The sequence below is a fragment of the Clavelina lepadiformis genome, chromosome 3 (assembly GCF_947623445.1).
Source record: "Clavelina lepadiformis chromosome 3, kaClaLepa1.1, whole genome shotgun sequence".
In the NCBI taxonomy this organism is placed as follows: Eukaryota; Metazoa; Chordata; class Ascidiacea; order Aplousobranchia; family Clavelinidae; genus Clavelina; species Clavelina lepadiformis.
The window spans coordinates 17,834,497-17,862,379 of NC_135242.1; the positions used below are offsets into that span (position 1 = coordinate 17,834,497).

Below are 27,883 nucleotides of genomic sequence, written 5' to 3' on the forward strand. Positions count from 1 at the left end.
TATACAAATGGGGGATTTGTCTCCAATTGTTGTCTTTCCAAAACAAGATAGTGAAAACCATATCTATTGATGCTTCATAGCAAAGGTTTTTGCTGTTGATAAAACCTGTCAACTGGTGGAACAGCTTCTACAGGAATCCTACGGAACCCTAACAGGAATTCCGTACTGCAAACGTGCTTCACCCGCAAGTAAACTTCTTTAGGGTTACGTAATGGTTATTGGTATATACGACATTTTGTTTAACGTAAGAAAAGTTTTCGAATCTTGCCCGTAAGGAAAACTTTCTTCAATTCGATACTTACTTCCTTTTACATACATAAAGGATACACCAAACCTTGATCGGAAATTTTGCAATTGTACCAAAGCGAAAGAGATGCTCATCAACGTGGCTCAAGCAAACGGAAGTGCGACGAGGAATTCTGTCAGATGAGTGTTAAAATGCAAAACAGACTTTAAATTTAAAACTTCAATTCGCCTTGTTTGACGTTATGGCACTGGGCATTTTTGCTCTGCAGTTTATGAAAATTTTTTGTTCGTTTTGTGATGTTGAGGTTATCCAATATACATTTTTCCTACTTTCGTTGAGGAAATAGAGAAAAATATTCACTAATTTTACAATTCTAAAATGTTTACACATCTATTGAAATACTAAAGCTTTGTAAGGCTGTAAAACCAAACAAAGCTTTCGACTTGGAATGGCTATGAATACATCTTCAACAAAGACGACTTCAATTCACTATATACCAGAAGAAAAACTATACAATCCTTACAAAATTAATTTGAAATACAAAAATCCTTGGATAATCTATTTTTCAATATTTTCTGTTGGTTGTATGCTTCTTTCCAAAGCTTTTTTTTGTAAAGCTTTTTTGATATTCTGGGCTTGCATATTTGTTGTTTTATAAACTGTTCCTTAATACTTGTTTTTATAGACAAACAAAACATAAATTACAGCATGATACAATTTGCTGCAATTATTTTATCGTGTTTTCTCTTCACTTACGCATATAGATGGAGTATTTCTATAGCGTGGCGTACAACATTACTTTTTTCTTCAATTCTAGACGCGGACAATAAAAATTTTTAGACTTATCAAAAATGTCACAGCCATTCAATGACATCTTGCTAGCATTTTTTCAGTAATTCTGTGCTTTGATAATTACAACATGACAATATTTAGAAAGTTGCCACAATCTTGTAAAGATAAACACCAATATACAAAAAAAATTTGCAAACACGACTGCAGGAAATCACTGTTGTGTTTTTATGTATTGCATTGCACATGGAAAATATATTTGCTCCGAACATCTCAAAATATTTTGAAGTTTCATATTAAAGGATTGCATAGCCTATACATTTAATTGAGATGTGATCTCAGACAAAAAATTCGACGTAAAATTAGGCCGAATCTCGGAACTAGTAAAACATTAAGTTAACTATGCGAAACCAGGTGAACCTGCTGTACAATGAACGGCTATTTCTTTATATATCGTATACGAAATAAAAAAAACTCTGAAATAGATTAAAAAAACGTTACTTTACCGGTGTGAAAAAACTTCTTTTAACTCTGCTGATGATTGAACTTCATCTTTAGGTATTTCGTATAAATACGAAGCAGAAAAAAAGTGAAAAATACCCCAAATCGCCCCAGGTTAGAAAAACCATTACCTCGTTTTTGATGGATTTCCTTTTGTCTAAGTAAAGTATTTCTTTATTTTTTGAAAGATTTTTGTGTATATAATGGTCAACAAGCGCACTTGTTAGCTACAATAGTTGTCCAACGACTACGTTAAAGTTGGATTTTTTGTGAAGTCCCTGGATATCAGATAAAGTTACACCAAATTTTACGACGAGTAATAAATAATTATTCATCCTCAACAAACAAATAAATAATGCAATTATCAATAAAAGGGGTAAGTAATGTAATTTAATAAATAGAATAATAAATGGAAGGAAATGCAATGCTGGCGTTGTTGTTGAGAGGCCATTGACATTAAGTTTTTTTTGTTATTTTCTTTAGAGTGTTTAAAAATGTGGTACAGAAGATAAATTTATCTATTCATTTACAGCATTTCCTCGTCTTCGTTGTCGTTCTTGGTCATGCGGCTTCGCGAAACTGCTTGTCTGGATATCACCAGAGGGATTGTTTGCGACTTTCGTTTACTCGGACTTTACCGAAATCAACTATAAGGTAATGTTTGCAGCGTTATCAAGGCAAAGAATTTGGAGTCGTAACATGTACATGTCTGATGTCTCCCACAAGATGCAGATACTGATCCTACTATAGTCTGAATAACATGTCAAATTGTAGGTTTCTCAATGAACACAAATGTCGCCCAGACATATTCTCGTCAAGAAATGAATGTGGATTTGCTCCGTGGAGAGATGTTGAGATTTATTGCAAAGATCTCGACCAAGACTTATTTGATTCCGTTTTGTGTGATACAAAATGTCGGAACCCTCAAACTGGCGCAACACTGGGAAAAAACTTCACGAACATTCGCCGGCTTTGCACGAGATATATTAACGGAACCTCCTCCATACAACTTCCATGCCACTGCTCTTGTCAGCTGAAGAATAGCGCGAGCAGAGTTAACCTATACCAACGTAGACAATGTGGTTCAGTATAAATTGTTGAAAGAGCGAACCGTACGACCGACAAACACAAGGTTAATGGACCTCCTGCTGGATAATTACAAAAATAGGTCAAACATTATGACCGTTGATATACACTTGCTTGCTTCTTTTAGTATTTAAATAGTTTTGATGGGCTTTTCCCTGTTGACTGTATGTATATTTTTTTTGCCGTTCCTGCATTATTTGATTTTCACGAACTATATCTATGTGTATATGGGCTTGTTACTCGTGTTTTACATAAAAATAGCTACTTGCTTTGGAAGCTCGAGTTCGGTTGATATAATAAATATATTTGCACAGCTTACACACTAATTAGCTATGACACGATTCTAACAACTAAAAACATTTTTGCACATTAAATAGTTTCGTGATTAGATTTTGAGAGGTAGAAGATAAATAAGTCCCGAAAGAAAACGAATGAAGCAGTTAAAAAATAATACAAAACTTAATAAAAACAGAAGGCTTAGTCACATCTTTCTCGAGAGTATGGTGCAGAAAATTTTACCGACATTGACTGTAGAAAACTTAAAAGTTAAGGTTGCAATTCAGCTGAAGTCGATAGCATGTGATAAAAATGTTAAAATGTTGACCCAAAAGCCGCCAAATATTAGAATTTTGTGCTTTATAATATTTCGATTTAAATAATTGAAACTATTTAAATTTGGTAATATGCAATACTTTTACTTGTTCGAAAAACGTTTAGTTGTAAACCAAATGATAAAAAAGCTACATTTGAGTACTTTAACAACTTTTGGCGTGTCACTAATGGCATTTTTGAGTCATTTTGGTTAATATCACTTATGAATAGTACATCCAGAAGAATGACTTTTGAAATCCAAGCTTACTTTAAGCCAAGCTTTTTTATATTAATACAACGTTCCACACCAATTTATCTGAAAATATAGAAACATACATTACAGTAGTTATCCACTAACCGCTAAAACTATAGCAGCTGTTTTGTAAAGTTATAGTTCATATAGACATATTAACGACGTCTAGAAAACGAAATAACCTAACGATGCTGATCAATGACGTATCAAGATATTTGATAGCTTCCTTCAACGAATTTAATTCAGGTGTTGTCTACTGTAAGCAACCTCCTCTCATGTGTATTGTAATGTACAACCTACGTTAAAAATTCGTGATAAATGTTCCTAATTAAAAAGTTCCCTCTGAGCAGCTGTGCTGTATATAAGCGATAATGACCGCAGCATTTGAACATGTTCACCTCTGTCAACCACAAGACTTTATTAAGACCAACAAAAATTGGAAGTTTGTGGAAAGCGATTCAACAAGAAAATTAGTCGAAGATGATTACACAGGTAATAACATAGTTATTTAACTACCTTTAACTTTCTATTAAGTACATTTTCCTTTGAAAGTTATGGTTTTGCATATGCTTGGCATATAAACATTGTAAACTGTGGCTTTCATGTGATTTTGTTTAGTATTTTGAACTCCTCTGTTATTTTCAGAATCAATACTTACCTGTCTGGATTCCTTTTATCCTCGTTTTAATGTTAGGCATTTTGAAAGTCGAGGCAAATCATGTGCAGTTTATGAGAGATTTATCCCAAGCGGATCGAATGTAATTACAAATTTGCGCAGTGCATAGAAGTGAAAACTATTCCCGTAATAAAGTTTAAACATAAAATGACTAGTTAGATCTATTTTACAGAAAACTATATAAGCAACTTGCATTGCCGTTTTCACAAAACACCGATTCCAAATCACAATGGATTTGCTCGTTGGATATATGCTTATCTTAATTGCCCAAATCTTGACATTAATATAATATCGACTGTGCTATGTGACAGAAACTGTTATTTATGACCCAGAAGAATGTTACGAACTGGACAACAGTGTGAGAGTGAAACCAGTAATGGTACTTCAAACTCTAATAGACAGAGATGGCAGTGCACATCTGTAAACGTGGAACTGCCAGTGGCATGTCAGTGCGTCCCAAACTCATAAGAAGCTTGTAGTTCATACGAGTATGACGCATAATATAGTAACAGAAATATTGTCGGAAAAAGTTTTGATTTGTTGACTCCCAAAAGACTGAGACGGTCATCAGTCACCATTTACGAGTGTTCATACTTTTTATTGCATTTTGTCAATCTCAGCATGACTTCCGCTTTTTCCCGACATTATTTCTTGCCATAAATGTTTCTTTGTGTATGTTATTTTCCAGTATTATTAGATTCGAAAAGTGTTTTCGTTGATTTATTACTTCGTTATATTACAGTGTATAATTATCTGGTGCACAACACTTACTATTAAAGTAGTTTACCTAAATGCGCACGTTCCTGCTTCCTTTCTAATGCAACTACACATAATCCACTATACTGCTTGTTAGCATATATATAAGGTGACGATATTAGGACATGTGCAAAAGTTGAAGTCATTGATGCATCTTACACATGCACGTAAAAATATTAACTTATTGACAATAATTTCGAAATAAAATTTTAACTTAATACTCATCTTAAAACATAAATTTGACACAAAACCGTATCTCGGTATAGTCAAGCGGATATATGTAAATACGTAAAATAAATTATGTAAGAACTGGAAAGACACTCCTCTGCAAAGGTTTGAAGGGGAATATACGATGGGGATTTCCCACTTTTGCGAGCCATTTAAGAATGTTATTTGCCGGTCGTCTCTTCAACAACTAGTTACTTAACTCGCTGTTCCTTATATTAGTTAGTATAATCAGTTCCTTGCTCGAGCGTAAATTCCAGTATCCATGCTTTTATTCGTATCCAGCCTATATATAACCAACCACGAAACAGAATATGGATCCAAAGCAAAGACAACTTGTTAACCAAACGCAGCACAGAAGTTGCTTTGAAAAGATCATTGTCAAAATACTACGAATTAGAACTTTTATTATTGGAGAGAACGACACTCGAAGATGAATTTTTCGAAAATACTCCCATTGTTCTTCATCTCTGGCATGCTGATCACAAGCTCAATTGCATCAAGAAGCCACAAAGCCGACTACAAGCGGTTTATGAGAAGCTTAAGTAGAAATGACCAAAGGTAAGAAACGGCTGCAAGTATTTGCAGTTTCATTAATCATATTTTTCTTTACTTGGAGCGTAATTTATCGTATATTAATTAACTTTGTTCAATTGGTAAATGTGTTTCGAAAAGCGTATTAACTATCGCAATTAAAAATGATATTATACATAAAATTTCCTAAAAATTAGGATATTAACGACAAACATTTTGTATTAACAATCGATTTGTTTGTTTTTCTTAGATTTTTAATCAAGAACAAATGCAAACTTGAAACAACAAAAGTAAAAAATGAAGATGGTTTTGCTCAATGGGAGGAAGTCTATTTGCTTTGTAACAACATTGAACCGATGACATTATCAACTGTTTTATGCGACAAAAAATGCTTCAATCCAATGAAATGCAACAACAAGTTCAAAGGAAGCAAAAAATTAAAAGTCAAGCCGATATTGTGGGGACAAACTATAAAACACCGAGATAATACAACTTCTGTTTTGAATTTACCAGTGGGCTGCCAGTGCGTGCTAAAATCGAAGAAGAAATGCAGATCAAACAAACATTGATATTTAATGCTGCTTATCCACAGCCACTTGGTTCTACTTATGTCTTGTTCAACTTGTTATTTTTAGCAACGTATATTAGTACTGTGCTTCTATTTATTATTTTATATTATTCATAACTGCTTCATGGTTTCCAAAAAAATCGCTACCAATGTTTTTACGCAATGTCTTGATTTTATATCTTTTATTACCAATTTGTTACGCATTTGCTTATAATTAAGTAGTTCTCGTTTTCAAATGTTTTACTACGGTTGCAATACACAACAAAGTCATCAAAATATTTTCACTCTTGTTTGCTTTTGGGAATTTTTGCTTTCAGACTCTACAAACACGGCATGACGGAATAGCTGGGACAGATTCGACAACAAAATTCTATTGTGTAAAACATTTGATTGTTTTCTCAACGCAAATGAAACAAGTTGATATAATTGCGAGATAATTGTATGGTTTTGACGGTTTTTATATAAAAAAACATTGCCAAAACTTACAAAATCACACAGTATTGACAATTTAATGTTGATTTACCTGCCTTGATCATGACAATAAAATGTCTTCAGACACTACTTTGAAATAAAAATTAATAACAAATCACTTTAAGCTAAATAGGAATACGCTAGTGGGAGGAGAAACTTGCGCTACATATCAATCTGCGGCAAGTATAATTTGGTATAATGAGGATGAGTTGTATCGAAAGCGTTGAGGCTTCTACAGTCAACAATAACAATAGCTTGGTGGTATCAAAGAACGATGATTCCCTTTGTTAATGATCCTTTCTAACAGACTTCAACAAAAAACAAAATATAGTTTTAGTAAACACAGCAATGAGACATGTTCTGTTTCTTAAACTGAGTTAGAGCGGCGATTATTCCGCAGGAACTTAATCAAACTCCCCGTAAACGTCACAATGCTTACCACAGATTTCGACTGTAAAGTTTTGTTTTTTTCTTTCATGTAGGCGTCACTATCAGCTTTGGAAAGTTACGGCGTAAAAGTTTAAAAGGATATATCGCACGTGGAAATTTAAATTTCGACATCGCAGCTTGTTGACTTTAGCGTTGGTTACCGTTACAAGTATATGTATCTTGGTTGTTTGCTTCGTGCGCGTAGGTGGAGAAAAATTTGTTTGCGACAGCACTGCATTTGTAGTTAATATTGTACTAATAAGTAATAACTTTATTACAACTACCCATTTAGATGCCTTTTTACAAAAAGAGAAAGGACGGAATGAAATAAAACTGCTGTACAACAAAACTATAAATCAAGCACAACTATACTCGAACATTTTGTAGCTTATCTAGAACAAGTAAAACGGAAAAAAACATCAATCTCGAAAATCATGGTTTTATACCAAGGATTTTATAATATAGGAAATAGTTGTGACTGGTTTCGAACGTAAATTGTAACTTTTACTACTTGGAAGCACTGACCATACCAAGTTCAGAAGCAAACAGAGGTGCATTAACCAGGTTTGTTCACTCAGTCAAGAAAGCTATAACGTGAAATGAGTCAATCTATGTAAAACTTGTTAAATAAATTTGATCATGTCTATACAGTGTAATACTCTTAAATGATTACTTATAACCAACTTGCTGCTTGATTTAGAAAATCATCGTTTTCTGCTGCTTCAGTTACCCATGCGTTAGTCATGCTATACGTAAATACGACTATTTGTAATTAAGCTAATCGTACCATTTAAGAAATAAATCCAAGTGTTTGCTGGATATATAAAAATTTAAGTGAAAAGTAGGTTGGTGAAAAAATATTTTGTGCATATTACATTGACAACTAAACGGCTATTTCTGTGATAAATTTTATCATACACGCCGAGACTGCTCCAGTCAACAAAGAAATTCATTCTAGTTGTTTTAAGTAGGGAATTTCCCTTATAAACGAAGTTTAACACTTATGACACGCTTCAATAGTACGTAATAGTTTTTCTAAATTCACAATGAACTAGACCTGCTTCGCTCCATGGGCTAGCTAACCGAGTTGGGGAGGGGTTCTTTCCGCAGGAACTTAATCGGACTTTTTTTTTCGGCTCAGAGGTACTATAGGTAATAAACGCCACGAAAGCTTAGGACACCGACAGATGTTGAACCACTTCTATGAAATTACGCTAAATATTCTTGTACGGAAACTATAATGTTCTTCTTTGACGGGGAAGGTTTCGTTTTTTTCTTTCATATCAGCTTATACTTCCTACTTTACTAACTTATTACTTATCAAATATATCAAATAAGTTTTATCAAACTGTTCTTAACTGAACATCGCTAGTTGGTGGTCAACGATAATACCACTCAAAATTTTTCAGAACTTATTGTCTTTGAATGTAGTTAACTTTGCAGTATTCTACGCATATAATTAAACTACGACCGAATTATTCTAATTCGATGATGAGTATAAACTATATTGCAAATATTTGTGACAAGTTTCATTTGTGAATTTCAAAGTTATATTTCAAGTCATTGACAAACTCTGAACCATTTTTTGTTGAATTTGATGTTGCCTAAAGTATTGGTGATCTGCAGCCGGTGTACGTAAAAAAGAGATGAAGACACTCATTTGTTGCGTTTACGACGAATGATGAAGATCATTCAACGCTAAATTTATTAAAATAATCAAGCGTACTTAAAAGTGCAACCACGTGCCAAAAACTTACCACTCGTAATGTTTTTCATATCAACCAAAATACAAACTTCGACTTCCAAAAAGGGAGATGTGCATACGGAAATATCAATACAATAGCAAGAAGGCCGTTTCTTTTCGTACGTAAAAGGAAAAAAGTTTGACGTAACCATTCAAGAGAGAACTCTATGCTGTTCACCGCGTTTAACATGACAATGCTTTATTGTGCCTCTTTTGTTAATGAACTATTGTATCACAGAGGGTAACGTTTAATTGTTTGGGAAATACCCCACTGTGATACCCAAATTTCTCGTGATGGGTTTTCAATGTTTTTTTTATCTTTAATGTAATGTACAGTTCCGCATAAGAGAGTTTCTTCCACCCCACACGTAATTTCCACATATAAAGTTATTTTACCTCTCATCGTATAAATACAGGGTGGACAATGACTTAATATGGAGATTTAACTGAGATTTAGAGCTGAAAACATAGCCCACAACAAGTCAGACCCAAGCAACAAAGCAGCCAAAGTTCGGAAAAAACGCAAGTGCATCAACGAAGTTTGTTCACTCAGTCAAGAAATTTATCCTTGAAATATGTCAAATTATGTAAGATTTCTTGATTAAATTTATGTCTTGAATAGCTATAGGCCTAACATGGTGTTCTCAGAGTAATATGTTTTTTCTGATCATTATGCGTATTCAGACTGGTTGACCTTGCTTTTTTATTCAGAAAATTGTCCTCCTCTTCTTCCTCATCATCGTCATCATTGAAATGCATTCATGTGCAACAGCAAAAAGAGTCGGGAGGAGTCAAAAGTCAAAATTACATAAACTTTTCATGAAAAGTTTAGCGCCAAAAGATAAAAAGTAAACGCTGGTTAACGTATTAACGTGCAATGACAGACTCAAAAATTCAAATGTAGCTTTATTTATATGAAATAATTAATGTTTAAGAGATTTATAACGCTCTTTTGACGTTTATACAGAATGCTAAACCGGTTGAAATGTCGCTTCAATACTGCTTCCTCGCCACAGAAGAATGAAGACGGCTATGCTGGCTGGACCATGGGCTACCTTCGATGTCAAAAATCGGAAGAAATAATTAATTCTGTGCTGTGCGACAAACGATGCCGAGATCCAATCAAATGCAAACCTCTTGGGAAACAGTTCAAAACGAAACCGGTTATGATCGGTCAAACTATTACTGATTTCAACAATCTTACCAACGCTATCAGGCTGCCAGTTTCGTGCCAATGTATATCAAAGAAACGCTGCAAGGGGCCAAAATCAAACCTTACAAGAGGTGAATAAAAAGACTAGTTAACATTCATTTTGCGACACATTTGGATGAAACTCTGTTAGTTCTTAAGTTCCTAAATGTTTTTCATTATCTGTAACTCCTTAGCGCCTGGTGCTTTTTCGTTCACTGTTAGGTATGCGCTGTATTGTACACCCGCAAAATCCATACACTTGTTCATTATCCTTCTTATTAGTTGCATGCTCTTTGAATATGTTGGAAAATACAGTAAAGTAGTTGTCGTTGTAATTGCTTGTCTCTCGTTGCTTACTCATATAACAATGATACAGGTGCTGAACGTTCTGAGTAAACATTCTCGACCAAATATTACATCACTGCGCAAATCAATTACCGTTCAGTTCAAAGGTTTACAATGTCGAATACTAAGCGTAAACCCTTCCATTATTATCACACTGCCGCATTGAAAATAGGTCTACATGATTTCTTCAATAGGCTTGGCAGATGATATGTGTCAGCAAAAATAATTAGGGTTTTATTGAAACTACGTAAATAAATCTATAATTGTTCACTTTGCTCACAGTGCATGCCTTACACATACTGAGTCATTTTAGGACCAAGACATTCAAGCATTTATTCCATTCAAGTACAGTAGTGTTCTGCGTGTTTGCAGCCCACTGAAAAGGTGCGCCTGTAAGTCGTAAGTAAAGACTTGAATTCCTAGGTTGAAGAAATCATCATGTAACGCATCAAACCAAATTTGGACTGGCCATTATAACTTTACACAGCTAATGGGGAAACAGTAGGACGAATCTATGCAATCTGTTTTACACACCTACAAAAATCTAACATCAATCCAAGGAAGAATTAGTCAAGTTTCTTTTTTGCAGCTTGCACAATCTGTTTTTTTTTTTGAGGTGCAATAATATAATATAAAGTAATAGGCCTATATTATATTTATTATACTACATTTATATAGAGAAATATAAATGCGGTTTTACGCAAATATAGGCTATAAGCCACAGGCAGAAGTGTCAAACACACAGCCGGCCAAGAACGCCGTGTCTGGTGACCTAGAGAAGGAGCATGAGAATAATAGAAACTAGCATGAGAATAACTGAAATAGATACTATTTCACCATACAAAACCGTATATTCAAATTCTGAAAGTATTTTACTTGCAGTTTTGTTAACTTGACTTAAATATAACTTCAATTAGCCTAACGTAAATCCAACTTTAATTGAATCTTAAATAATTAAAATCAGTTTTTGCATACCCAAGTACCCATTTTCCGAGACTTTCTTTGAGTCATCGCCGTGCGCAGTCGGCTTTCAATTAGTTTTAATTTAAAAAAACAACATTTTCCAGTTCAGTTTGAAACTATTCAAACGAAATAAACACGCAATGCAATTTAAATGTCGTAAAAATTAAAGGTTACTTTGAAGTAAAATTAGCTGAATACTTTTGTATTATACTGTACATCAGTTTATTTTTGCTCATTTGTGACACAATCTATCTGGCCAAAAAAGCTGGTGGTACCCTGGGCCTCCTTAAAACCGGCCCTGCGTGGTTATTGTTTGCGTATATATGAATCTAAAATCTACTGTATATTGAACTACAGGTATATGTGCGTAGTACTGTAGTTTAATATATGCACAGTTAAATTTATTAACATATATATTATATCGATATTACAGAGTAGGTGAATTTGAACTACTGGTGAGGTCCACCATTTACTGAGCTTAATAACAAAGTATATTTTAAAAAATGATTGTAACACAGAGGCATGTGTAAATAAACAAATATTGTAAAATTAACAGTAGGACATTGATCCATCAAGTGTTACACACCGCTATCATGTGAGTAATGGTATTCCTTTTATACAAATCTAAACACATGTGTTAATTTCGCTCACCGGTTTTCAAACCAAAAAAACGCATCACCACGATATTGGGTGTTATTGATTTTGTAATATGCTTTCCCTTTCTATTAAATTATGCTATTATAATGCAGATATTTCCCTCGATCGCTCTTTTATTATATTACCAAAGTTTAGTGCCAGGTCATTGTAATTTTCAGGCATAACTCCTCGCAATCACTCTGTAAGACGGTATGCTGAACGAGAAATAAATGGAATATCGGAGACAGAAAGTAATGTACTACGCAAATTTGCATCAAATGCAAAACAACTGCTTGTTTGACCACCATTTTGTGGTCGTAACGTAGTCAGAAGTGTAATTTGGCGCCTTGCACCCAGTGACATGAGCGTTGACCTTGTAAGAAATGTGGCTTATGTTCCGTGTTCGATACCCAATGACGCCATATCGTTGTAATGTTCTTTGGCAAGGCATCATATTTAACGGCATTTGTTCAGAGGACCCGGTGGACAGTTGTATAATCGGGCAAAACCACAAGAAAAATCAAAATAAAAAATGTGTGACGATGGAAACTTGCACAAAGGCTAGCTCGGTAACTGGGTCTCGAGCGATGAGGAATCTTTGCCAAGTTTAAGTTGTACAAAGACTTTCCTCAATCTGAGGATAAAGAATATCATACCTGGATGATATTCAAAAGGGTGCCATAGTTTTTTTCCTTATCTATGTTGCAACGCTGGTCATACAACTACATTACCATGTGCGAAAGCGATTGTGAAAATATGTTCTTTAAACTGTGGTCATTTGGTAGCACAAATGTCGAAAACCTATAGATTAGTGCATTAATGTGTTGGAAACGTTCACCAGTTCAAAGACAAAAGACAGCACGATAAGACGGCAATATATTAATGATGTTTCTAAATATTGAACAAATAGATAATTATGGCCTAGATCAGGGATTCCCTAACTAGGGTGCGTAAACTCCTTAGGGCGTAGGGGTACATCAGCTCGTGAGACATTTTTAAAAGTGAAAATAGATTAATTTTAAACGTCTTCATTCGTATTCGTTCATCAAATTTTATAAAAAAAATCTCAACATAATTATAAAACGATGACATTAATCAAGAACACAATGGGCTTGTCGTCAAACAAAGCAAGTTGCTTGTCGCTTGTTTATCAGACTCTGGAAGAAAAACTTCGATGGCTAACTTTAACAAAGCAAATCGCATATTGCAGTTTTTGAGATGGAAATGTTTATTATTTAATTGAGTTGTAGAGACAAACTAAAGTTATCCATATTTTCCAAGATGGATATTGGGAGGATTAACGTTACAAAATTCAATACAACACGAATACAGTTACTGCCCCTACGCTACGGAAGTTGTGTTTATGAGAAAAATAGATTAATATCTGAAAAACATACTATTGGCCGGTTATACAATGCTACAAAACCGTTTTATACAGCGTTTCAAATTTGTACGTTAGAAATTGTGAGTCCTACTCAGAGATTGTTTAAAAGCATGCAGATACGTTTAAGTTAAAATAAAGGCGAAAACTTTACAACAAAAGACGCAGAAAAGGTAACACGCGCCACTATTAATGTCAAAATGCACACAAGGAAATGTTACGGACATGCTGCATTAGTGCACGAGAATAATTAAAATAATACCACCATAAGAAACACTATCTCAGAAACAGGAATCTCGTTTCTGTAGCCAAAGTGAGGGAATGATATATCGGGACCCTTATGTACACGGTTATATATTGACTATGTATTGTAAAAGTAAATAAGATACTTTGAAAAAGACTCAGCTTGTCTTTAGGCTTCTCTGAACAGATTGCAAGCCATGACAACTGTAAATACGATTATTATAGCGTACATTATACACTTTGCAAATTAAAACTGACTTTAATAAATTGCGTTCTTGTTTTCACACGTTTGCTCAATGCTCATTTACAAAGCACTGAAAGTAGGCTAAGCATTTTATATTATAGTTCGGACTCAGATTTTGCCTCGAAAATCTGAGGTTCATGGAAAGTTTGTACATCGACAAGGTACTTTGAAAGCTACATCAAAAATTTTAAGTCACTCAAATCTAAACGTTTTATCTTTTTAAACGGGGGAATTCACGGGGTCAAAACAGTAGCGACATTTCCAGGGCTCCATGAGGTTTCTCCCGGGTTTCTCCCGGGTTTCTACAGATCTGTGTTATAATGTTAGGCCCCCTAGCTATACCTGTTAATACTATAGGCTAGATAATTTTGCCAACTTGTCTACTACCCAGTCCGACCTATATGTAACTTCTTCACAATAACGGATTGGTGAAGCCGGGAATTACAAGTAAGTCCTTCAGAAACGGCTAAAACGCGCGTAGCTCTCACCACAGACTCCAGTACGTCACACATTGAGACACAAAACGTGGTTTCTGTGATAAAACATAAGAACTATGAGTAATGCGATCAAGATTATATTGAAATGAACAGGCCTAATAATAATAGAACTAGAGACACTTACTGATCCATTTGACTGCGAACCTGCAGGCTACAGTTGATAACAAAACTCAGAACATTGGTGAAACACGCCTGATAGAGTCCTAAACAATATAAAATAACTCAATTTTAGCCTCGAATCAGGATGTTGCCAGCATAAATAACCATAACCAACAAAAAACTCAAAAAATTAGTTCGGAAACTAACCGGTAACCACACCCCATCATACACTTTTCAAATTGCCGAGCTCTATCACATAAATGTAATTAGTCAAGCATGACTAACACGTGACATAAGACACACATCGACACAACTTATCCTTGATTAAGATGTATGACACCACAGTATAATTTTTAAGTTTTAGCGACACCTTATAGACTACACAAAGTTGGCATTTTCTGCCAATCATTTTAGGCTGCTTGGCTAACTCACAGCTGTTAAAGATAAACAATACTTTTTGTTAGGCTCTTTAGTTACTTTATACACGCCAGTAAGAAGTTTTGATGACATCATTATCTATCAGCACATGACTCTGATAGTGAGATGCCTAGATGAGATGAACTATAGACTCCTAACAACTAACTGCCAACCATGTAATGGATCAGTGATCAATGACCATTACAAGCAGAACTGCGCCATTTCTGTCAGCAGCAACAAACAGTGCTTAAGTAGTTGAGGCTCTATCTCATGTACTGTATGATGCCAAATGACAACAGTTAGACTGCCATACAGCTTTCAATAAAACGCCAATTACTGCATATTTAGGGGAGTTTCGGCGTACACAAATGTGCGTTACAGATCTATATAATTAATCAATTGTCTTCAGCAAAGAAGAAATACAAAAGTCACGTTTCTAGAGTTATTAGACAAGTCATTTCACATCATCGACAGTATGACCAATGAGAATGGCGGTATTTTTAATTCAGAACTTGCTGTCGAACGAGGGAACGAACTTAATTAAGTTATAGGTACTTAGGTAGTAGGCTGCTAATATCGAGACTATGGTGGACACCAAAGAAAAACTTTGAGCTTCGGAATAAATCCGTTTATTTTTAGGAAGGAATAATCTCATGTAAATATACAATCTGTGTAACCAAGGATAAAAAATCCCTGTGCATAATCATTATAACAAACGCATGAAGCAGTAGCACACGGAAACTAATCACAAAGAAATTAAGCAGAAGCATTTGCGTAACACGAAAACAGCACAGAGTGGCATTAGCATTGAAATCGATGCAGAGCAGAAACATTAGCGGGAAGAACAATATTGCGCTTCCGAAATTATTATCGTTTTTATAAACACAGTGTTCTATGTACAGTAAAAAAATTGAAGACATTAATCTTTACGTACGTACTATTTTTCCAGAAAATATGCGACATTATACTCCTGGCACTAAATACAGTACAATGTTACTTTTAATAATAATTCCTCGGTTAATACGCAAGCCAGACAAATAGAATTACGGGAGTTTAATAAATAAAATGGACAGATTACATTGTGTATCTGAGTGCGTTAAAATATATGCATTGATGGAGCCCATCAAGAAATAGCTAATTAAGCCAATTAGAATGAAAGTGAAATCTAAAATAGGACAAAACCGACAAATAAAGTAGCTGGATTAAAGAATGTATAGCCTACACAAGAATTATGTGAAACGCTTTCAGCAAGCACAGATAATTATCAACCCAAAGCACTAGATGTCCAACAAGTATGTACATTGTACAAATACTGTAATGTACAACTATGTTACGCATAAGGTTATACAAACCTGTAGTAAAACAGAATATGGAAATACAAATACAAGCGGCGGCCCGTCATTAATCCGTTTTAAAAAGCAAAACAGATTTCTATTTCGTTAACAAGTGGCAGTATTTAAACGTTCTGGGCCAACACGAATGATTCGGTGTGAAGAAATATGAGGCGGTAGGACTGCTGGGTGCAGCACTTACAAACAAGGATAAAATACAAAAAAATATGCAAATCGAAAGCACATGAACCATAGAAAATGGCGTATAAATCAGTAACAGTTTAGGAGTATTGAGGCCAGTTCACGATGTGAATGCCTCGAGATCAAAGTGAGCGGGAAGCGCTTCGCGGACAGCGGCCAGCAAAGCCTGACTCTCTGGGTTGGACTGGTCTTTGCAACACTGCTGAAGCTGGCACAAATAAGAGTCTATGTTTTGCTTTGTTGGAAATTCCTGTTAAAAATCACATGCTTAAAAATATCCTCTTTGTTTGAAAATCTTAAAAGTATACACAAAATGCTTCATGAATGCATTAAACTGATTAAAGCATTAAGATTGCTGTCTATAAGTCGTTTTCGAACATCTGTATAGAAAAAGATTTAACCCGGCAAACTTAATTGGTTAATAAATAAGTATATTTTTACCCGGGAATGAGGTAGAGCAATACCAGCCAAATAACTCAGCAGCTGTCGCTTTTCTTCTTCTTTTTCCCAGTTGAAAGCTTCATTTTCATCCTCGTTTCTTTTTTCATTGTCACAAAAGATTTCTGAATTTTCCTCCTTAATTTTATAACGACTTGTTAAGCATAACGTAAAACTTTGCATTTCTCGCTGATTTGTCAGAATAAATATTATACGCAAGTAACTAGGCTTAGTTGGTCTTTCTAAATACAAACTATACTAAAAATAAAAACACAACTGTTTAGAAGCCTTACACACAGGCTACAATATAAAGGCTCTTACCTCCACCTTTTGTATATCATCCGACCTTGTTTTTTCCATGCTTTCATTAGGTTCTTCAGAATATGCTTTTTCGCACGAATGTATATCATTGCCTTGTTGATAGCTGGCGGATGATCTATAAAACAGTGTTTATTGGCTATATGTCAATGATGCAGTATTGGGTGAAGTGCTGTTTTAGCCATAATACTAAACAGAAATGTTGTACTGTGGTTACTAATAAGTTATATAAATTATCTAGTATTGTTATTGAGAAAACAGCACAATCGACATATATCATTTAACGTTGATGATTTTCTTGGTGCAACCATTTTGAAAACAAAATGTTACCTTTCACTTGGTGACAATGAAGCTTCGTGCGTACTGATGTTTTCAAAGCTTTCTCGACGTTCAAATGCTTCGGGTGACGCAGTAGAAGAAATTGCTGACGTGTTGTGAAATACGTTATACGATTTACGTTTATTGGTTGGTGTAATACTGGTGGCGACTGACTCCTTTGCCAAGACATTGCGGTCTTCTGTTTCAGAAAAAACAAAAATAACAACCTGAATAAAAATTTCTTCAAATACAGTAAACACATTATAAAAGCGACTAAGGGCTTTGTGACATCCGCTACACATGCTTCGTACCATGTATTTTAGCTGTTTACCTTCAACACTGTTGTTTGTTGGAGGATGGGGCAAATCCTTGTGAAAGTTATAATTGTTTACAATTTCGATTTTAGTATTTTGGTCGCTATTTTGGGTCGAATCGCACTTGGAGAAATGGTGTTTAGTTGTCGCCTTTTTTGCATTTGCCACCGCTCTGTTTTTCTTCGCAAGAGGACAACCCGATAAGCTAGTAACAGCGAACAATTATAATCATCACAAACCTACTGTACAATATCATTTTTACAAACTCTTGAGGACAAATCAAAACTTACCTTCTGTGAGAACCATAACTTCCTGTCGCGTGACCGGATCCATCGCAACCTTCAGTTGGGCATCTAGAGTTCATTTCGAAATTAGTAATGCTTTGGATAAAGAAATCAAAAGTTGTAGAAAAACGGTTAGGTCACATATTCACAGACATTCTATCTGGCAACAATACAAAATCCTACTGTAAAGTAATGTTGTTATTAGCTAATGTTAAAAAGGTAGCTTGTAAAAGCTATATCACGCTCACTTCATTTCATGAGCATTGGCAATTACTAGGTATCTGGGTGCTCGAGGGCAACCAGATAAACTTCTGTGAGATGAATAGTGGCCAGTAGAATGTCCACTACCATCACAATTATGCATAGGGCAGGTGAGAAGCTCTTTGCGTTTTCCTGTTCTTTGGCGGATCTGCGATTGCCTTAGAGGAAGAAAACACTTAGAGTTGAATAATAGAATTTATAAACAGCGCCGTGATCTCTAAAATAATTCAATAACTTGCTGAATAACTTGTTAAATGTAAAAGCATCTTACTGTAACTGCATTGTTGAAAATTTTCCAAGCGTGGATTCATCGAAGCTTAATGAATCTAAGCTTGATGCATTGTCTGTTTCCGTTTTACCACCCATCTTGCGAGGTGATTCGGAAGTCGAAAATGATGATTCTTCTGACTTACTTTGGTCAAAGAAGTGCGAAGGGTAAGCCATACAGGATGTGGTTTTACAATATAATGCTTGCTGTATCCTGAAGTAAGATGGTACGTGTTAAAGATAACAAGGTATTACATACACCTCACAAAGAAACAATCGATTAAACGTATACGTATAAATATACTGTATATACACGTATGCCTGATTACTCACGTAGAATTGCGGCTGCTAGGTTCTTCAAGTAGTCCCTCTTTCAGACTCAATTTGCACAAGTCTTGAGGTCGCCTTTTCTCAAGCAAACGAGAAAATTTTTCTTCTCCTTTTTCCATGGGGCGCTTGCGTGGGGATCCGGGTTGTCTTGAAAAATTTCGAAAAGGAAGCGACCCAGAAAAATAACTTTGCATCGCTTTGTTTTCCTGTAAAACATATGTAAAAAGCTTCTTCAAACAAAAGTCCATTTAATATCATATTGACGAATTTGCTTATAAAAAAGGGAGTTTTACAACATTACAAGTGAAAATAACTTTACAAAGCTACTTACGTCCACGTCAGAATTCGAAAAAGCGTAAGGAAATAATGCGGGTTTGGAAATTGGTGAATCTTTGCCACTAAACTCGTCACCAGCAGGAAGTGGAGACGCGCGCTTTGATAAAGGTGACATTTTCGTTTCAGAAGAATTAACGCGAAGGTCTAAAGGAGCATCTTTGCTGTCGTTTTCATGCTCATTGATTGTTTTGGCGTCATCATCCATGATCGTTTTTAGCGAATAGGATTTTCTTGATTCGTGGGATTCTGTATCTCCTCGTTCAGTAGCATTCTTTGCCATAGTCAGTTTATCGTGATGGATTGGATTCCCATCGTACCCTGGATCCTTTCTTTTCAAGTTGGTATCCTTGCTTAAACCTGAATCAAAATGCGTCCCATACATCGGCGTTCTAAGCACTGGGTTAGCAAACATATTGTTGAAGTGGGGTGCCATCATCAACTTAGTCGGATCAAAAAGTCTAGAGTAGGGTGACAGAAATCCGTAATAACTGGGTTGTCGTAATTGTTTTGCCCAGTGTTTCGTAAGATGAAGTTGTGGAGCAGATTCTCGGCAGTCATCCAAGATTTTACGACGCTTTTCAGGATTTTCGAACTTTTCGTTCAAGTCATCGTCAGAGGCATATCTGCTAATGTCTTTTGGCTTGCTAAGTACCGGTGATCTGTTCATTATGGACTCAATGCTATGCCACGTTTCGCTCGATAACCTTTTGTTTGAGTTTCGGGTTTTCTCCACTTCGTTATCGCTGTTCCCACTCAAGCCAGGCGATTGATTGCTGAATGCTTGGGAGTCAGGAAATTTTCTTTCAAACGATTTCTGACGTTCATTGCCTGCAGTATGTTTCGCGGTTTCTGTCGTGGCTTGCGGTAGAAATGCTTTCGGGGCAAACTGAGTTGGTGAAATATAGCAATTTATAGGTTTGGTGCTAGGCTATAGAACAAAAATTAGTAGCAAAAAAGGTCAGTTTAATTATAATCAACCTCTATTCAAAATATAAGCTGTTTGATTTGGTGGAAAACTACCTGAGACACAGTGGCCGCTTGTCTAATTTTCAGCGCTTCCAGCGCGGACGCATATATTTTTGCTGCTGTGGCACCACTTAATGCTGCTGATATTTTTCCTTCCCTTGAAAAATGTTGAACACTTGCTGGGGGAAAAAATGGCGGAAAGCAAGACATGAAAGCACCAGGTTTAAACCCTCCAGCGAACATTCTGTTGAGCTGACCCTGCTGGACAGTCTATAAAAGATAAAATCTTTGTTTAAATTCTTGGAAAAATGGCTTAACAATAAATTACAAAAATGTCGTTTAGTGTACTAACATGGGAATCCAAATTTTGTTGCGAAACCTGTTCAGGATTATCGTCACTAGAATTAGACCGTTGAGAATTTGGCTTATGTTGGTCATACTGGGCGACCGGAGAAGTCTAAAAAATGTCCAGTTGTCTAAAACCATGCGCATATAGCAATACATACAAATAAGCAAGCATAACAAATTATATCTCATTTTTACAACAATCTTGCAGACAAGTAGACAATTATACTTACTGCAATCGAAGAAGGTAAAGATATAGATTTGGTGTAAGTATGTAAAGCTTTGTTTCCAATCAATGGCGTAAAACTTTCAAAAACAGCTGCAAAATAGGTTATTTGTACGTAGATTATGCTTGGTAACAACTACATATCATTGCAAAATATGATAAAAAAAATCGTTGCCGTTATTAAAAAAAAATGGGTTTCTTGCCGTTGCTTCAAAAAAATAATTATGATCAAAAAAGATACCTGGAGAGATTCCACTTCTCTTAGCTAAATTGAAGTCGTTTTTGAACTGCTGTTGTAAACGTTTGTTTCTGGCAGCGATTGGACAACCGGATTCACTGCAAGAAATTTTTTACATATTCACATGCAGCATATTTTTGTACAAGCGACTCCTAATTCAATCATTACTAATAACTGTATAAGAGATATTTTGCATACCTTCTGTGGTTCTGTCTGGTTCCGTTCACGTGACCTTTTCCAACACATCCTGGTGTTGGACATTTAATTGTTCCTCCTTCGTTGAGAGCTTGAAGAGCTTCAAAACCACAAGTAAAATTAAAGCGGATATTTACGACCAGCATTGTTTCGTGACAACATTTCTTGACATTCAATGTCTGAGATATCGACTTTTTACTATAAGCGACTTTCTACTTTCTACCTTCTTTTGGCATTTTATCCTTATGTGGGCACCCGCTGAAACTTCTATGATACGCGTACATCCCAGTAACGTGGCCTACGCCTGTGCAACCTGGAGTTGGACACTTGCTATCCTTGCTGTAATTGTTACCGGGTGTTTTAGGAGAACCTGCCGGTGAACGGCTGGTTTTGCCTAAAAAAAATTATACACATTTTGTAGTTTTACGCTTAAAAATATCACATTTATTTTCAAAGGTGAATTTACCAAACTAAAAAATAGGTCACTTACGTGGCGTATTTTGATAAACAGGAAAGAGTGGTTTGTCAAAGTCAGCCTCACTCTGAGGGCATTCACCCGGGTGAAAAAATTTTGCCAGCTTTGCTCGATCCATTTGTGAGTTGCGGCTGTCATGAGGGTCATTTGCGTGTGTATTATATTCTCTTGTACGAGGTTCACTTTGCGCAGGAGACACTGCGGGTTTCATTCGGGCTATCGGTGAATCTAAACTCTTTTCCTCGGAAAGAATATCATCTTGATAGACCCGATGGGTTGAGTTTTGTGTTTCGAATAACGCTTCACTACTTTCTTCCGTTTTCATCCGGGACGCTTCGCTACGAACTGTCTTGGCAGACTCATCAGAAGACAAATCATTGGTTGGTAGTGCCGGTTCTTCTTCAGTATTTTGGAGGCGGTTTTCTGGCTCAAATGTTCTGTTCATTTCGTCGAACTTGCGTCGAGGGATCTCCGGGAATGACATCGGGATGTCTTCCTCCCAATTTCCAGTTTTCCCTGAACAACTTTTCGGCATATGCGGAAAGGTAGAACCGTTGGTTAATTTGGAGAGCAAGGTCCATGCTGTGAAGTAATCGGATGTAGGCTGGTTGTCGAATCTTTCAAGAGATTGTGGTTGCGAAAGAGCGAAATTTTCGGCCGAATTTCGAAATTGAACATGTTTTGGAGATGACGACGGACAACCGGAGCTTTTGTCACTTGATGGTGACATCGAGCCATCGGCGTCGCTACTGCTACGGTCGTAGTTATCCATGGCGTTGCCTTAAGATTAATCGATATAATGAAAATTGTTTTTAGCATTCCTTGTATCCAAGTTATTGAAACCTTAATAGTTGAAAGAATTGCTGAGTAAATATTTTTCTGAAAACAAAAATTTGGCTTACCAGTTTTTGACGAATCACTGCATTCTCCCTGATCAGAAGTGTCGTTGCGACTATAATTTTCATCTTCATTCACTTCGTTGTAACCAGTCAAACTAACTCTAAGAGTTACAAATCATCGTTTTAATTTTTTTCTATTAAACAAACCCATCAATCCAAATTCGGTTCGCTTCTTTAGAACAGAAGACCTTTTGTTTTATGCGTACAAACTTGGGCGTATTTCCGCAAAGTTTGTTTTAAGATAATAGCAAAGGATGCAATAAATTTATATTGTTCCAACAGCATCGAAGCATAAAACAAAAGGACAATATTACGATATCGGCCTATATAACAACGAGAACGGAAAGCGCAACCATTTTAAACTATACAACTATTTCTAGTAGCCCGCTGTTTTATTTAAAAAAACAAACAAAAAAAATGGCAAACAACCCTCCGTACTTTGCAATGAAAACTTTAAAACTAACATCACTAATGCGTTTTATAAAACACTTACTAAGTTAATGACTGAAATGATAATAATCGTGTAAAAGCAAGTTTGATTTCTTTTATGCTCAGTATTTTGATAAATGTTACAGACACATTTAATTAAATCCTTATGCAGATATAACATTGCTCAAGACCTTTACTAACCTAAATCTTTCTTTTGCGTCGGAAAGTTTCACTGCAGTCTCCATTCTTCAACGTCGGCGAACTTTACTTTATTGTAAACTTGCCGGCAAGTTTATGCACACGTATACTTGTTGAATGATGTCTTCAACTATTTTCATGAAAGTATATAAAGCAAATTTTGTACTGCGTTCTTTAATGTATTACCATACAGCTTAAGAACTCGTAGTAGTTTTGCTGATCTATTATAATTCATCCATTCAGTGAATGGCTGTTTTGCGATTTGACGCTTGGTAAATTAACTTACCATAACAAAATGGCGTTAGCGGCGAGTTTGAAATGCACAAAAACAATTTCAGATCATTACATATAAAAAAGATTTATTCAAATAGCCAGATGACCTCTTGATTTAAAACTTCGTTTACACCTGAAAAGTCAAAGATTCCTTGATATGAAATAAACATTATAAATATTATAATGTAAAACGAAACACATGAAATTCGAAAATTATATAAACTATGAAATGCCCTTTTGGTATTTTTATTCGTTTTAAAGTACGGTAATATTTAGACACAAAATACCTTTTGCAGAATATGCAAGGCAAAAAACTTCTAAAAATGCTATTTAACTTCAACTGAAAAGTTTAAACAAAAGGTATAGATAGCTTAGTTTTGAAATGTAAAACGTTTTCAGTTTGAAAGTTAAAACCTGACTTTTACTCCGTCAAATGTATATCTTCAAACTAACCTATTTTATCTATTTTTTTATAGCTAGAATTTATTTAGTTAAGCCGAAATACCAAGAACGTACGAAACAACACAGGCAATCCGCTTTAAACAGACCTTAAACAAAGTTTCCCTGCTTTAAGTTTACCACGACTGGATTAAAGATCGCCGGAAGCTTTAACCTGTACTTTTAAAAACTTTTGTCATCTGTAATGCGCGACTTGGAATTTCGAGTGAGCCACCTGCAAACCGGCCGTTACGCACAGCGACTGGTAACTTGTGTTTTGTCTAAACTCCGACTGCCAGTTCCGTCTTATGCCTGCCATCTGTCTCTCGATCTGGCGCCTTTTTTTTCTACGTCCTGTTTGTCTTTTTGAGAAACGAGTCTCGTTTTTTTCACTTCATCAAAAAAGAATGCTAACTTGACCACACTTTGGTCTGCAAATTATGCATACTCGGCGCAATTAACATTTGACACGTTTGGGCAAAAAAATTAGATACAAATATTTAACGTATTCCTTTTCAACGTTTTCGGAACGTTTACAAAAGCATTTCTTTGTAAAAGCACTTATGATTTATCAGCTGTTAAATTATTATATCATTTTGCAATAAATTGATTCAACAACGATATTATAAAGAAGTTTAAAACTGCATTTCAATAGTTCAGCAGACGTTGTATTTTTAACTTTTGTTATAAACATACCAGCAAATTTGAGTATTTCACGTTGGATAATTACCGCTGTCTCTTTATATTTATTTAAAAATGAAATTTACATCCATGTTCACATCATATAACTTTTATTCAAGCGTTTAGCCTGATTATGGTTACAACTTAATAGTCATGCCGTTTTGCATACCAATCATCACAAATAATGGATCTTAATAACACCTGTATTTTCCCAGCGCATAAACTACCCGCCAACATATTGCTTTGTACGGACTGATTTAATCTTTTAAAGAAGACAAATACATGGTATGAACGTGCCCGCTGACATAGATATAAACACTTTAAGGAAAACAATTACTGCAATTACTTCAGAATCTAACGTTTAAACTACGTGATTTGCTCTGTCACCTGATCTAAGCTTGGAAAAAGGTTGTGCAAAAACAATAGCGAAAGTTAAATCTACTTCCTTCCTAAATGGACGATTAGCTGGACAGGCACTGTCCTTGAGTTTGAATCAAATTACACGCACTTGGTCAGCTTTGTATTGAAATTGCCAGGTTTTCCGCTAATCTCGCAGATTCGGACAAACCCGCTCGGCAAGCGAAGCAAAAACAAAATTTTAAAGGAAATTTATAAGGTCGTTTGAATTTCTGTAGGTTTCCCATGACTAGTCGTGCGCTCTATCATCGAAAAAAGTAGCAAAATGAGAGAAAAAGATGATGGGCGCTCACATAGGTTTAGGTCAAATCTGACATGCGTGTGAGACAAACAAACACACGTTTGCAATAGCCAATAACTATCGCTTTGTGTTCAACATGGATATTTTTGCTCGGGATGGCAGGTACGTCAAAACGCACAATTTTAATTGCTATTTAACGAAGGTTATGTTTTGAAATCGCTTTTTTTAACTCGAATTCCTGTAGTAATCTCATTTAAATTGCCTTGTGCAGCTGGAAGAGTACGGTTAGTGCGTCAAAGTTTTATGACAAAGTCAATGTATGCAGATGTTCCTGCCAGATGGGATTTCTTTATCTAAATAGGGTCACCGAGTCTGACGGCGCTTACCGGAGACTTACTTTGCTTTAATTGTCAAAAACGGGGATTAAACTATCATCTCCAGCGAGCGGCAATATATTAAAGATAGCAAATGCAAGCCAACGTGCACTTTAGGTGTAATCGCTAGAAATAGTCCTTAATCTTTCGTTGCCACGAAACATAAATTACACGAATCAAAGAGCATGATAAAACATCTATTTTCCATCGATTTACAGTATATCAAGGGGATCATGTAATAACAAGTGCATGCAATTTAAAAGATATAATGCATTTGGAATTAAGCATATTTGCTCTAGTTGGGAAAGTAATTTCAGTTACAATCTGAATAAAAAATACTGAGTCGGTCGATTTGTTGCCAAAGAGGTCAAACTTCAAACAGCGAGTCAGCAAGCTTGGACGTGCGCGAAAAGTGAATAACACAACTTTCGACACGCTTATCACCAAACAAATCACTTTCATTGCTCCCGTGGGAATTGTATATGATTCGCTTTTGCATATTATGACGACACAATCAGTTGATACGAAAGACAGATGTTTCGTCGAGCTTTGTCTTTTTCTGAAGTAATCGATGGCGCAAAATCGATGCCCAAAACAAAGAGATAGATCGGTCGCATTGCAAACTACTTCGTATCTGTTGTTTAAACCCTTCTAACAAGTGCAAAACGTGTCAAGAACTGTCCCTAACATCTGCTATTGTTTGACAGTTTGCCGAGTTTTTGTGACACTGAATATTTCGGTCGGATTTGTATTATAGTACGAGATGGAATTTCAACTCAAAACCTACCAATGAGTGAAGATGACGTAATTGTTTTAAATAAATGACAATGAAAACAAGCCAAATCCAGTAATCTATGTTATTTATTGCATTTGTTTGCTTTAAAATGATTGAAATATTTTAATAGTGACCTAATTTAGATACACTGTACAAGCAACATATCGCCACTAATAAAGTTTTCCGGTAACGTCAATTCCCAGTTGGGTATAATACCAAAAAATTATTCATTATGTTTCATTCACAAAATTGATAACAATGGGTGGTATTTTGTTCCATTTCAATAAATCAAAAACATCTTTTTCAACAGTTTTCACTTTAAAAAACGAAACTAAGCAATATGTGAGACGAAAATGCTACAGAAAGTCTTACGAACTTATGGACTTGCGACCTTGTGACAATTAATCGAAATAAGCAACCCAGTCAAATCGGCGCTGCCGACGTGTCTGTTTTTACCCTAGTCACGAGTCCTTCATCTACCGTCTGTAAAAACTGTCAAGTGCTAAAAAATGGAAAATGAAAACGATATTGGAAATTTTTTGTTCGATCTTATTTTGTTTCCACAAAACAATACCAGCTTTTCAACGTCTAAGTCTTACTTATTGATCGGGTGATAGTTATGCTTCTGTTGACAAGGCTGTAAAGTAAACAGTAAGCATCTGGCCGACGAAAGCGTTACGTCGAAACAGACGTTAACAGTTCAACTATTTAAGTCACTTTTGCTCCGATCTATATCGATTTTAAAGACAAGCGCATAAACTATACATTCAATGTATTCATTGAAATATTCTGTAGGAATCAACTCCTACACGCTTCTATCCTTGCATGCGAAAAATAACGGTTTTTAAAGACAAAAGAATTTACGGCTGTTGGAAAAGGAGACTCCGGGGAACACGAATTGTTTTCTTGATTGATATTATATGAATTGCGAACATGAAATCAAACGCATAAATAACTTTTAAAAACTAATACACAGAGTGATTGATGTATAGACACACATCATTACAGATACTGTCCTTTTTGTTAATATAACTATATTGGTGTATAGGTGGAAACAAAACAGTTCTTGGTGTAAACATTTCTGAGCACTCCTTCACACTGGTATGCATGCAAGTGTCAAACAAATTAGTAGCCAAAAACGAATCATTGTGAGTTTAAGAGCGTAGTTTGCCTACGTTCATTTCCTTTCAAAAGCCGCTGTCATGAGAAGCAAAGTGTAGTTTTACATCCAGGTCCGGATGCGGACGTAGCGAGTAAGCAGAACGTGGAGTAAAACGAAGTAGTCCAAAGCAGATATAACCTGACGCGTTCGATGCATGTTGTTATTACTCTATAACGAACCCCCACCAGCTGTCATCGATTACAACTATAGTTCTGCTGCGCAAAAAAGAGCTTACCTAAGATAAATGCAAAATGATGGCGATACTT

At 35.6% G+C, this 27,883-nt stretch overlaps 2 protein-coding genes across 4 annotated transcripts; one reads left to right on the forward strand and one right to left on the reverse strand.

Annotated features, from left to right (window-relative positions):
* Window positions 1-9,330: 9,330 nt before the first annotated feature.
* Window positions 9,331-10,186, forward strand: LOC143450581 (uncharacterized). Its single transcript, XM_076951187.1, has 3 exons — window positions 9,331-9,457; window positions 9,582-9,718; window positions 9,838-10,186. The coding sequence occupies exons 1-3, from the start codon at window positions 9,446-9,448 to the stop codon at window positions 10,160-10,162; spliced, it is 474 nt and encodes a 157-aa protein (XP_076807302.1). The 5' UTR covers window positions 9,331-9,445; the 3' UTR covers window positions 10,163-10,186.
* A 5,310-nt stretch (window positions 10,187-15,496) lies between these two features.
* On the reverse strand, window positions 15,497-23,664 carry LOC143450256 (uncharacterized). 3 transcript variants are annotated; one of them, XM_076950719.1, is made up of 20 exons: window positions 23,543-23,664; window positions 23,260-23,386; window positions 22,633-22,730; window positions 21,746-22,510; window positions 21,479-21,649; window positions 21,259-21,355; window positions 21,064-21,158; window positions 20,830-20,915; window positions 20,604-20,708; window positions 20,306-20,521; window positions 19,281-20,171; window positions 18,953-19,155; window positions 18,624-18,833; window positions 18,340-18,510; window positions 18,098-18,160; window positions 17,825-18,012; window positions 17,506-17,692; window positions 17,179-17,293; window positions 16,861-16,995; window positions 15,497-16,669 (listed from the first exon to the last, which is right to left on the reverse strand). In XM_076950719.1, exons 2-20 carry the CDS (start codon window positions 23,301-23,303, stop codon window positions 16,520-16,522), a joined length of 3,990 nt encoding a protein of 1,329 aa, XP_076806834.1. In that variant the 5' UTR covers window positions 23,304-23,386; window positions 23,543-23,664; the 3' UTR covers window positions 15,497-16,519. The 3 variants fall into 3 exon arrangements, with proteins under 3 accessions (XP_076806834.1, XP_076806833.1, XP_076806832.1); XM_076950718.1 differs by having other exon boundaries at window positions 17,506-17,689; window positions 18,098-18,187; XM_076950717.1 differs by having other exon boundaries at window positions 18,098-18,187.
* Window positions 23,665-27,883: the final 4,219 nt, after the last annotated feature.